Below are 13,299 nucleotides of genomic sequence, written 5' to 3' on the forward strand. Positions count from 1 at the left end.
ATGAAAGTTATTAAGTATTCTCTTTTTTACTTATAAATGTTAGACATACAAAAAAGTACGATTAAAAACACCCCTCAGATGTAAAAAACGAAATTAAATATAAATTTATCGCATAACAATGTCAACAGCGTGCTTTTTGTGTAGCGGCGTGGAAAAGTCGTGGAGCGCTATTACCGCGTCATAATTCATATTTGGCCATAATAAGAGGTCAAACACGACCATTACCCGAATGAAATTGTCAAACGGCTTTCGTGCGGTTATAAATCTTCGGCACGCTTTCTTTGTCGGAACTGACCGCGATTTCATAAATCAAATATTATTTAAGGCCAAAACCGACCTTTACGTTTGTCGACGGCCGCACAAATCCGGCCGATAAGCCGCCGTGATGAAAATATTACATATTCACATTTACACATCGGAAAACCTGGAATTGAAATGCTGCCGAAGGCGGTAAATCGCTCACACCATCACCTCATATTACATATTTTTGACAGGAAAACGAATTAGATCAAACCGCGCAAAGAGATTTTTTTCAGAAGCTAAAATTACTTTTTAACCAATGTATATATTTAAAAATAATATAAGCTTGTCACGTGGTGTACTGGTTCAAATAATGAGACTTAACAAAGTGCTTTTTACTTATTTAATAATAATATTTATAAGAAATAATCTTTATTTGCAGTTACACTTTGATGATCTTCCATACCCACATTTAATTTTAAGTTGAATATTTCTAAAGATACATTTATCAAGTAGGCCCTTGGTCTACAAAAAAAAAATCTTGTCGACCGACCTCAAGAGTCAGCCAATCCGGTCTCTACAAATTTTATTAGTACTATGCTCATTTTGCAGCTGGTACTTGCTATTCAGCGATTTCAGAGTGAGACCTTTGAACTGAGGACGTATTGATACATCCAGGCATGCCGAAAGGACGGGGGAGACGAGACAAATTCCTGAGGCCCGTTTTTCTTGAGAAGCAAATGTGTATTTTTGTATCAACATTTATAAAAAGAAGCATAGCTGATTATTAATATCGACATTGAAGCTAATGAGATGACATTTGCTGGTGGTCGTACAATATATGTAAACGTATAACAAAAAGCTATTATACTCAGGTAGAAGATTAAGATTTCTATTCGGCTGATTGTATCGGTTTCTTTAAGTAACTCGCTCATTTCGTCTGAAAGCTTAAGTAATTAATCCAAAAGCGTGGTTAATGAAGGGCTAAAAAGCAAGTACTATTTTTAATTCATTTCTACGTAAAATATCTAAATTTAAACTTATAAATTAAACATTATGCTATAAAAGCTCGACGTGACTTTAATATATAATAACAATAAACTAAGAATACTAGCGTAACTTAATTATATAAGCTCTCAAAATATAATATTTCATAATATTAAAAAAAAACATATATACAAGTTATGATCCAGCTGTATACATACCTAAGCCTAAAATTGAAAGAAAGTCTCACACAGCTCGGATGTGAAAAACGTGCAAAATTGAACGTAAAAAGCTCTCCAAACAGAATTTAATTACAGGCTGCTTTTCAAATTAAAACGAAGCGACCGACTTTCGAAATTAATACCGGACCTTCAATTTGGCTTATCCAATTAAATGAAACGTTTATATTTTTCTGATTAATTGTACATCCCATAAATAATTTTATTCGCAATTCGGTTACGAGCGACCAAAGTTTGGCAATAATTTCACACATTCTTTCTACTACTCAGAGGGTGATTTTTTATTTTTTATTCCCATCGAATCTAAAGCGAAGAATGTATATAAAAAAAACAATATCGATCGTGTGGCGATCGCGTAATAGGCGAATATAGCGTGAGAATCGTATATACGGCCAACTGGAGCGAGGAAATGTACGAAGCGATCAAGCATTAAACGTGAACAATAGTAGAAATATGTATATGTTCATATGTAATATATATATATTATTATTAATATTAAAAAATATTGCATAATTATATTTTTTGACCCTATCCTCAGAAGAATGAGAGTGGATTTGCTGATTTAAATCATGGCAAAGAAATAACACACATGTCTAATCTTTTAAGATGAAATATTATTTACAGAAACACTGTGCAGTAATATTTAGATTTTTTTATGCATTCTTGATTTTTTTTCTCATCAGCATAAAAAAATACGATTGTGTGTCTAAGCTAACATACATTAAACAGTATCTATTAACAGTTTCAAAATACTTGCATAAGAACCATGAACTACCTGGCAAGGTTTAGTGATAAATGAGAAGAAATGTAACAAATATACTAAACTCCAACTTTTTTTATTAAACATTTTATTAACAAATTTTATTGTGCTCATTACAGTATCCTTAAAAATTGGCAATCTTATAAGAGGTTATTTTGATGCTGTATTAATATAGTAATAAAAAATGAAATAAAAATATATCATCTTCTTTACACTATATCTAATATTTATTTGTTATCTTGGCTTTAAATTATTTTAAGAATTTAACAAACATGTTATAAAAAATTGTCAGTGTGATATTTTACAGTCATATAAAAAAATACTTTTATATGTTAATTAAACATTATAATGCTGTTTTTGTTAAAAATTATATTGATGAACGCTGGAGAGCTATCTTTCTTAAAATTTAAACTTCCAATAAATTTGAGATAAGAACTGCGTTAATAAAATTAAAATATACATTGTGCTGTTTAGTAAAAGCGCTGCATTGCAATAGAACCAACACTTTTTATTTAGACTTTAAAATACATACTATAGAATAATTCAGAAAGCATAAGCGTGGGTAATGTTTCTTATCGAGAATTATTTCTCAAAAATTTCTCGAGAAAAATGGCAATTCGAAAATTTTATTATTCATTTTTATAATATAAAAATAAATTTGTACGAATATTTAAAAAAGGTTTACAACCATTGCTTGCATAAATAAAGGCGGGTTCATGCCTAATATGCATATTTCTTGAAAGGTTTTGATATGGTTCTGGGAATAACAAAAACTTGCTTACAAATTTTAACACTTAAACTCGCCTTATTTCATAAGTAATAAAAGAAGACACTCAGATAAGAAACCGTTCCGAAGGTGTTCGTGCCAGATGTTTGAAATTATGCATACTTTCTCGGAAGATCGAAAGTATTTGATTTTTTTGCGATTTTCTATTACTCTAACCGGCCGGCGGCTTTATCTTTAGTTTGCTGATCTAAGAACCCGCTCCGATAATAATAAATTATGCATTGAAATCGGCAGAATGCAAAATGATTTAGGGCTATTTTTAGTTTTCAGTAATCCAAAAAGGTTTTTTTTTATGTAGCGACAGCTGTTATTTACAATTATCTCACGATTATTATTGACAGCCGAAGGGGTTTTAAATTGTTAATTATAAAAATTGTAAAATATTGAGCTAATCTCGAAATTTTATTGAAAATTATATAATCGAAGAAACCAAATATTAATATCATTAATCAAATATTTGCAAAATCCATAATCTTTGACCTATAAAAAAATAATGACTTCCTTAGTTATTTTTCAAAAGCAGATATATGTAAAATTGGGATAGAAATTATTCGCAGATTATTTTAAGGATCCACCTGACTCCATTTAATCATTAGAATCCATTGAAAAAATTAAAAAATTATCATTGGCGCAACAATTAGGGAAAGAAATTTCTTTCAGCCTTACAAATAGTAGTGTAAAAAAACCAACATCTTACAGATTAATGGAGAGAGAATTCAAAATATTTGAATAGACTGGCAAGAGAACAAATAACTTACAGCTCATATTTGTAGTCTTGTTGTCGATTAAACCAACATCAACAGAAAACGAGTAGAATTTTTCTATCGCCGCAATTTTTTTAACAAAAAAAGAATGAGAACGTTTGATTCTACTTTAGATTTTAAAAATATTATGAAATAATATAACTACAATACTTTACTAAATAACATACATTTTTTCATTCGTCCAATTGAGAAGTTAAGTTAAGAATTCTCATTTCTTGGGAAATGAAAATCATCGAGAAATCGATGGGCTGCATTATTTCAGCATAAAAAGTGACATCATTAGACTACTGAATAGGACTCAACTATTCCAGAGACATAATGTAACAAGGAGACATTAGTGAGATATGAGAGACGCTACCGTGCATAGATAGTAATACATTCTTATAACAATCAGAGAATTGATTGAATTAGCTCTTTTAAAGTTATTTGAAAAGGCAAACTTTTTTTAAGCACAGAAATACCCATACGTATTTTTGGATCATAAATAAAATTAAGAAGCTCAACTTTTTTTCGCTTTGTAAAGCAACATTACCAAAATGGTACAAAACACAATAGACAATAAATTGTGTTTTAAACTACTTCTAATATCACTAGATTAAGTTCTTTATTGCGGATAAGAATAAAATAAGTTAAAATAAAAGGCAACTTTTCACATTAGCAACATTTACTATCCCACTTTAGATTATTCACAAAGTTGATTTGTTTATAGGTTTAATATGATAAATACTTTTACAAGAACTATAAATAAAATGTCTTAAATAAATATTACGTGGTCTTAGCATTACCAAAAAAACATTTGTTGAGATATTCCTTACTTATAATTAAAAGGAAACATGTCCGAAAAATATTTTCGCAGCTCCACACCAATCATCAATATTAATGTTTAGAACCATACAAGTGAAGCATTTAATACACTCATAAATATACACACACTGCTGTGGTGTGTGCCGGTGCATTTTTTACTTATCGTAGTGTGCCATTCGCTACTTGTAATCAAACTCCTGCAGCTAGCTTTGTTTTAAGATTTCAATTAATTCTGTGCTAATAAACTAATATTATCAATTCAGCTAGCTGGGATATGAACAATATTCCATTATTTAAAAGCCATAAATCTTTACAATCTATATAGAAACTTGTATTAAAGCAATTCCAACGATATAGATAGCATCAAATCCTTTGTGTCATCTGCTGTGGGAGCGCTGGAAAAGCTCTGGAAAAGCGCTTTTCTTCCACAATCCAAAAACGCCAGTGTCTTATCGTTGCGTTAATTGAATTGGTTTTTCCGTGAAGCGATATAATCGCAGATAGCTTTCCCGGGACTTTCGCGGCCAAATTCGCAATAAATATTAACGGTTGTTCAAAGAGGTCAGAAGACCTAGTGGCAAATCTATCTTTTGGACAAATCCCCAGAGAGCCGATGCCTACCTTCGTCACAGTCACAAACTTAATTTAGGACTGACATGTCGGGGCCGCAAGTAAACTGGTCAACCGATTGCCGTTGGATTGTAACGTATCGTTACACTGGGAAAGAAATTAACGCGTCAGATTTACATGTTTCTGTCTTGTCAACCGTTGTCTGCGCCGTCAGGGAAGACGTTAGCAACAAACAGAAAAAAATAACGATAATTTGTAAAGATACATTAAAAAAGCATGTATGTATATATTTAATATATTATATAATTTATATATGTATTATACATAACCTTAGATGGAGTAATCGAAGCAGTTCGGTTTACTTAAGATGGCGCGCTTTTGCTTTGATATGCTATTGAAGCATTTATAAGCAGTACAAAATATAGCTATTAGTTTTCCCACTTCACAATGTAAGCAAAAAAGTAATGCTAAAACATACATTATGCTATATTTTAATATTCTGCCCGTCAATCAATGGTTGCGAAAGCGTGCGCCGTGATTGATGATCCATTGCGCAAAACTAGCCAGCCGCGCAGTGTTGTTTTTTATTTATTTATTAATAATATAATAACGCGTGCGTTCAATTAAATGAAACGCGAAATTTTGACAACGCCATTTAATCACTGTCAGTTATAAATTTTCGATTGGTGCGCTCGTCAGACCGGGGAAATTTATGTATTCGTTCGCTAAAAACGGACCGAGTAAAAAATTCGCGTTCGATGCTTCCTTTATTGGGAGCGAAAAATAAATATGGCAGCGCAGGATTTTTTTTTAATGCTTCGGAAGGAAATTCGACAAAGAGGAGCTTTTGTTGTTTTTAGAATCGCTAGGCGCAAATATAATCCGTTTGTTGTATATGGCTAGTACAGCTTTTTGTGTCACAAACAGCGGCAAAAAAAGAGGTGAGGTTGTCTCGAATTCAAAATGAAAAACCGGCAAGTCCGAGTTTTACCTCCTATCGAGTTTTTCATTTAAAAACTTTATTTGGTTAAATATGTCGGTGGTGAAGAATTTATATGATATGGGTAAAGTGTCGGATTAAAGCTTAGGCGTAAAGGAAGATTTGGATTAGTAAGAAAAGCTTGAAAAACATATTTTAAATGAAAGCTTCAGATTTTATATTATGCTCGTTTTTATTGAAATAAATAATCTTTTTCAAGAATTTAATGTATAATATTAGCATATTTTGCTACATACGTAAGACAATTTAATATATAGTAACACACTTCTTTGACTGTAACAAAAAATATACAGCTGTAAAAATGAATTTTAAAACATTTAAATAGGATTCTTAGTGAAAAACAATGTTTACATTTACGTATACTATCTATATAAGTATGCTTTTTAATGTAACATAATGTAGAAATTAACGCAAGAAAATTAGAAATAAGATTATATACTATGCTACTTTATAGTATAGTACCACAATTATAATTATAATAAGCAAAAACATGCTAGAGAGAAAATCGATTAAAAATATTTAATTTAAATTCAGAAAACAGATACATAACTATGAAACAAGATCTGCCAATGATTTACACATTCTCAAAGCATTTTCTGTGAAGTTTCATACAAATTATTAAAAAAATATTGCATTAAAAACCTTTAGTGATTTATCAAAAGCAAATAGGAATAATTAAAAAGAAATTGAAAAATGTTTTTTTAATGAATTCATGTAACTTAAAGTCAGTATATAATATACTCCTAAATGTTATTTTTAATTTTCTTTTTTTATGCATCTTATTTCTCTTATTGTATAGTTAGTTCTTAAGAATAGGTTAGATAAAGATCGATGACATTTTTTATTGATATAATTTATATCTGCATTAAATGGTTTTGATCCACTGATACTACTAAATAACTATCTCTTACAGTAAAGTCTGTTTAAGTAAAAACTTTTTTTATTATAGAATAGACATATTTTACTATATATTAACGAAAACTTCTTAAATACTCTTTGAATTTAGCGTACAATGAAGTTTTAAATTATAACCTACAATAACTGAGAGAGTATCCCTACAAATATTATTATTAATAAATTTGCACTTACATAAAAATATGGGAACTAATGACAATAACCACTACGAAAAAATTATATTTTTTTAATTTTTTTGATGACTGTGATATGGAGATTTTATGTAATTATAATATCTGATATCATGGTTGAAAATATATTATCTATTATGACCGCAACACATGAACACCTATATTTTCTTTTATAAGAGTCACTTTGAGATCTATCCATTTTGTCATTATTCATAAGTGAAAAAGAGATGATTTGCTCTAAAGTACAAGATGCGGATATACGTTTGATATACTAATCATTACTTCTTTTTATATTTTAAACAAATTTTGGGAAATTAAAAATGTTACTATATTTTTTATGTTTTATTAGTAAAAGTTATAAATTAGCAAAATCAATAATTTACGTATGTATAGCGATAAAAAATTAAACAATGAAGTAGTATATAACAAATTTGCTGGGTGCAAGCGGACCGTTCAAATATCGTTGAGAAATACGCCTCAAAGTGACTCTATTAAATAAAATAAAGTACAGTAAGCTTCGAAATTATTTTATTAATCGTATACCGAAAATCATTATAAAAAAATATTAAAAATATGTTGCTAATATTATATGATAAAACCATTTTTAAGTTATTCTAAAAACTTGTGTAACTTGTTAAATCAGAAATGACACGTTCAAATTTTTAAAACATTTTCACCGTATATTAAGCATTAGTTTTTAGTCGCAGTAGTTGTGTTACTTCCTCTTTTAAATTTATATATAATTAAATGTCTTAAATTAATTTTATTTGTGGCCATTGCTAATTCATATTCTAAATTAATAATGATCCCCAATGCTCCCACTAATAATTAAAAAAAGATAGCTGTGTGTACTGCAAACATGTTTTTTATGCTTATGAAAATTATATTATGCTTTAAATAAATCACCAAAACGATGAAGCACGTTATTAATTCGTAGTATTTATAAATCTAAAGAAAGTTATGTTTTATGCTAAATGATTAACAAGGGGTTGATAATAACGCACAGGTGTTTATAGTTAATTTTAATTTATATGCAATGTTCAACTTAATACTTTCTTATAACAATATCAGAAGAAAAGATTGAATTTGGAATATATATTTAAATATTTTACCAAATCAAGCTTTTACTTATGTAACTTAAATGGCACACATTGCCGAAATTAAAACCACTAATTTTTTATGAATTAAAGTTGATATTTTTTAATATTAATTAAAATAAAAATTACATAAGCTGCCAAAAAATATTAATTAAAATCGACTCAATCAAATAATAATATAATTAATGTACGAAACACAATGCCCGACATTTCTTCTTATATATTTCTCATCCTATGATTCTAAATTATTATTTTCTGATTCATTAATATGTCTTAAGTTTATTATTGTGATAGTAATAAATATAAATAATTCAGTAAAAAATAAGTTATACTATTAAAAAACGATTCCAGCGCAAAGCGCGAGATTATAAGTGTATACCGCGAAAAAGCCGTCAAAAAGTCTATTTTAATTATATTTTAGTAAAAAACACCTCAAATTTTTTGTTGCGGTTTTATACCGGAAAACTATTTTACCAATAATTTATTAAAAAAAAAATCAAAACCTAAAACTAGCATTCAGTTTTACATATAAACCGAGTTACCTTAACATTGTCGTAATAATTTTGTTGCTTAATATTATTAAACATTTCACAAATATAGTATTCACAGACGTTACTTAATAAAAATCTGTTGGTCTCACATTATTTCATTTTTTTGATAATGTATAAATTTTCCTCATAAATCAAGCTTAAGCTTAAAATTTAATCCCTTAACTTGATTAATGATTATAAAATGCTTGTTGGTGATAACATGAACAAACACGACAGTAAAATACGTTACATATCCGTTGAATTATTATATAATTTACGAATATATTGGTATATAAGAGATATTCGAAAAGTTGAGGTATATTCTTAAAAATATTATAACTACAATATATTATTATAAAATTTAGCTACGAAATAGTTGATTATAACGCCATAGTTTTTTATAACATAATTTTATGGCAAAACATATTTCAATCCAATAAACCTTTAAAGAGCTTTTCTAGCTACATAATTTGGCTAGCAAGTTATCAGTATTAAAAGTATCGTTTGTATTAACAGCCATTCTCCACATTGTAAATGTTTATATATAATATTACAGCCTAAGTAGATATTTAGTGAAGTTGTTCGCGAAGAGATTAGTCCTTAAGTATTATACAACATAGAATATCTGAACCTCATTGCTTTCTACGATTATATCATTTAATTCATTACTAATCACTTTCATTTTTATAATATAAATATCTACAGATTTACAAGGTATTGGCAAGTCATTATTAATCTATAGTTAAAACCTTTTTATTTTAACTGTCAATATATCACTTTATCGATTGATTTCGTGATAGTGTTTTAAAATTGAGTTAACCAAGAAAGCGTTATCAATATCTAAGCACAGATATTGCATAATATATCTATACTATTAACAGAGAAGAATCATTTTAATTGCATCAGTGCAAACGAACGAACATCGACATGCAGGTCCATCCAATCTATCGACCAGTATTTTTACATGTGAGTCGGTTATTTGGATTGTCGCCATATTGGTTGTTTGTTCAAATGGGTTCCTGTATCACTTCTCCTACCCTGATTCATCAGCCACCCCCCGACGGTAGCCTCCTAGATTACTGCTGCACAACCTCCCTACGCCCACGGTTAACTATTAATTCGGAGCCGGGTTCAGAATCGAGGTCGTTTAAACTAGTGTATATTTTTGAGTAGTATATAAGATTTTATTTTTAAATGTATATTAAAAAATACATATATTTAAATTATACCCTACATGGTGTCAGTATATAAATCAAGTTATTAGTCACTTACTTTTCTATCATTTTATTTCCAGCAAGATACGAAGCGTCTTTTTCGTAGCAGGACACCGACGGAGCGGAAACGGAAGCTAAGGTCGTTCCGGTGGCTGAAGGTTCGAATATTTCCGTTTTGGATGCTCTTCCTCCGTGAACTTCTTTATACGCCACAGATTGGTACATTACGGCCAAGGCTGTAAAATAAAAAGTATATGTTTTAGTGTAATTTGTATAATTAAAATAAAAACATAATTCTTATTTATTTACTTAAATTTGAACTAAAAGGTTATCAAAATGCAATACGATGGTCAAAAAATAATGCATATAAAAAGTAATAATAATATAAAAAAAATATAAACCGGATCAGTTTATCATGATTGACATTGTCAGGATTCTTAAGAATTTTTCGAAAAAATATTTATATAGCATTTTTTTAATACAGTGTCTAATATTTTTTTCCAGTTCCTGGCCAAAGCCATCCCCCTTGATATCTATTTATTCGTTCTCTTTTTTATTTATTAATTTTTTAAAGCAAAAAAAAAATTATATTAAATTATATTTGTACGAATATTTTTAAAAGGTTTACAACCACTGACTTTTTTATAACGCTCCATAAGTAAAGGTGAGTTCATGCCTAATATGCATACTTATTGAAAGGGAATGACGAAAATTTGTTTGCAAATTTTTAACACTCAAACTCGCCTTATTTTTGTTTAAGTAATAAAAAAAGACACTCAGATAAGAATCCTTTCTGAAGGTGTTCGTGCTGGTGTTTGAAAATATGCATACTTTCTCGGAACATTTTTTTTATATTATATATTATTTTAACCGGCCCGCGGTTTTATCTTTGCTTTGGTGATCTAAGAACCCGCTCTGATAATAAAAAAAATACGCATGAGAGTTGGCAGATTGCAAAACGGTTCTTCTGATTAAGATATCTCAAAAACCTTTTCTAAACTTTTTGGATCAAGAAGCAATTTTTGGCTATTTAGTGAAGGTAAATTTTAAATTCTAATTTAAGAATTCTAAGAACTAAACTAAAGCTAATAAAATAACTTTATGTTGGATACAAATAACTGACAGATTAACAAAGTGAATCGCATTTCTCCTAACAAAAAGATTTTTCACAGATCTACACATGCTTTCAAAATTGATTTCAAGATTTTTAGTACAAGTTTATATAACCAGAACGTTTCTACAAAATTTTTAAAAATATTTCAGAAAATTACATAATATACCATTTCACCTTCACAAAGAGTATGCAACGGATCCAATGTATATATTATACTAAATTTTGAAACATTGACATTGAAAAAGAACTAGAATCTGCAACTAGCATATTTCGGTCAATATTGAGAAAATTAGAACGTCTAGTTTGAACTATTGAGGATCCTCCGAAGGGTTAAAATATTCTTTTAACAATCGTCTACGATCACCCGATCAAATAAGGTATGACAATTTTTTCACTAATAGCTTATGGCAAACTTTTCAAAAGCTTTTTCAAAATCAATATATACAGCTTCAACTTGTATTTCTGCATGAAAAGATTTTATCACTGTTTTGGTGAAAGATAAGAGATTAATGGCAGGACGAAAACTAAGCTGTTGATCAAATGAAAATTTCCAAAAGTTATTAAACGCGTAACTATAGATATTTTTTAGAATAATTAAGTAAAATCTGACAGCACAGTGACTGTTTGATAATTTTAGATACACAATTTGTCACTTTTTTTATAAATTTCTGAAAATCAGGAAATAATTACACCTTAGCTTTAGAACAGAATCAGGACTAATTTCGCAATCTTTCAAAATTTTGTAAACTTATGTTTAAAATATTTTTTATGATTTGGAAAATCAGGCAGCAGAGAAAAACTGGAAATCGATCATTCCCTATATACATTTTTAGACTGTTTTTATAACATGCATTTTACTCAACAAAAATCATCCAACCAAATTCTTAATTAAAAATACCACTTGTGACGTAATATTTAAACCTAACCGTTTTTATAATAGAAAAGATAAAGGTATGTTTAAAATTAATATAATTCCGAATTTATGGAAATAACGAGGGTTGGTTTTAATCTTGTAAATTAAATTACGGATTTTAATTGAATGAAATAATTCATTTTATATAATCAAATATATTTATTTCACTATTATTTTATTTTTCATGAATATAAATATTATTTATCCAGACAATAAAACTTCATTATAACACTATACGTTGCAATTTTAAATAATAGAAAGCCGAAGTAGTATGTACGTTTGTGGAAATGGTATTTACGCGATCAGTCGCTTTGTATTTCATTTAATTTAAAGGCACTTTGACGGCCATTGAAATCAGAGCTTCCACATTTCTGTGCGAGTGAAAAGAAAACGGAACACTTTTCACGTCAGTGTAAATAATATTTATGTACATTAGTACTTCAATAATTAAAGGATTGCGCTAATAAATATTATTATGTAACGTATAATTTTATACGGTTAAGAAAATATATGTCAAAAGACAATTAAATTATTAATTAGACTTATTGATAAATTTTAGATATATTAAGCTATTAATTATGGCGTACAAACCTATTGATTGGTATTTAATTTATAGATGCGCTTAGATAGTAGTACATACATGTTAGATAATTATAGGATTCGCCCATGCACCTCTATTAATCAATAATGAAGAAGTAATTATATATATTTTAATTAAAGTTGAAAATCCGATTATTAATAAATAAAAATCGCTTTTTTTATAAATAGATGAGATTTTTAGTAAAGCATATACCTTTGATGAATATTTAATTAAAAACACGATCGACTATTAATGAGTTTGTGATGAAATGGCAATTTTTTAGAATTTAACAGAAAGAATATACTAAATATTTTTAAAACCAATAGTGTTTTATAAATATTATTGTCAAAATGTAAGCTCTAAATTATTTGGATTCAATACATAAACATACTCAGCTTAAACTGTATAACATTGTAGATATAACTGATTTTATTATCATATAAAAAATAAAAGCAGTACATTTTACAATATGCAACATGAAACATCCTACAGATGAAACATGACATAAAAGGTAAAACGCTTATCCAAATTTGGAAAACAATTAAGTATAGAGATTTTAAAAATAATATTTACTTTTCATAACAGCCAGATGATAGACACGGGAAAAAAACCAGCACG

General features: G+C 28.5%; 1 protein-coding gene across 1 annotated transcript in view; it reads right to left on the reverse strand.

The window, feature by feature from the left end:
- LOC148232324 (cell adhesion molecule Dscam2-like) overlaps positions 1-13,299 on the reverse strand; it is a 243,869-nt gene that overhangs the window by 19,353 nt on the left and 211,217 nt on the right. Inside the window, exon 5 of the mRNA XM_088192074.1 lies at positions 10,133-10,310. Within this exon, the coding sequence (XP_088048200.1) occupies positions 10,133-10,310 (178 nt within the window). The remainder of the gene's footprint in view (positions 1-10,132; positions 10,311-13,299) is intronic.

Source organism: Plectrocnemia conspersa, unplaced genomic scaffold (assembly GCF_051122295.1).
Source record: "Plectrocnemia conspersa isolate PC_06_02 unplaced genomic scaffold, ASM5112229v1 ptg000009l, whole genome shotgun sequence".
Classification (NCBI taxonomy): domain Eukaryota; kingdom Metazoa; phylum Arthropoda; class Insecta; order Trichoptera; family Polycentropodidae; genus Plectrocnemia; species Plectrocnemia conspersa.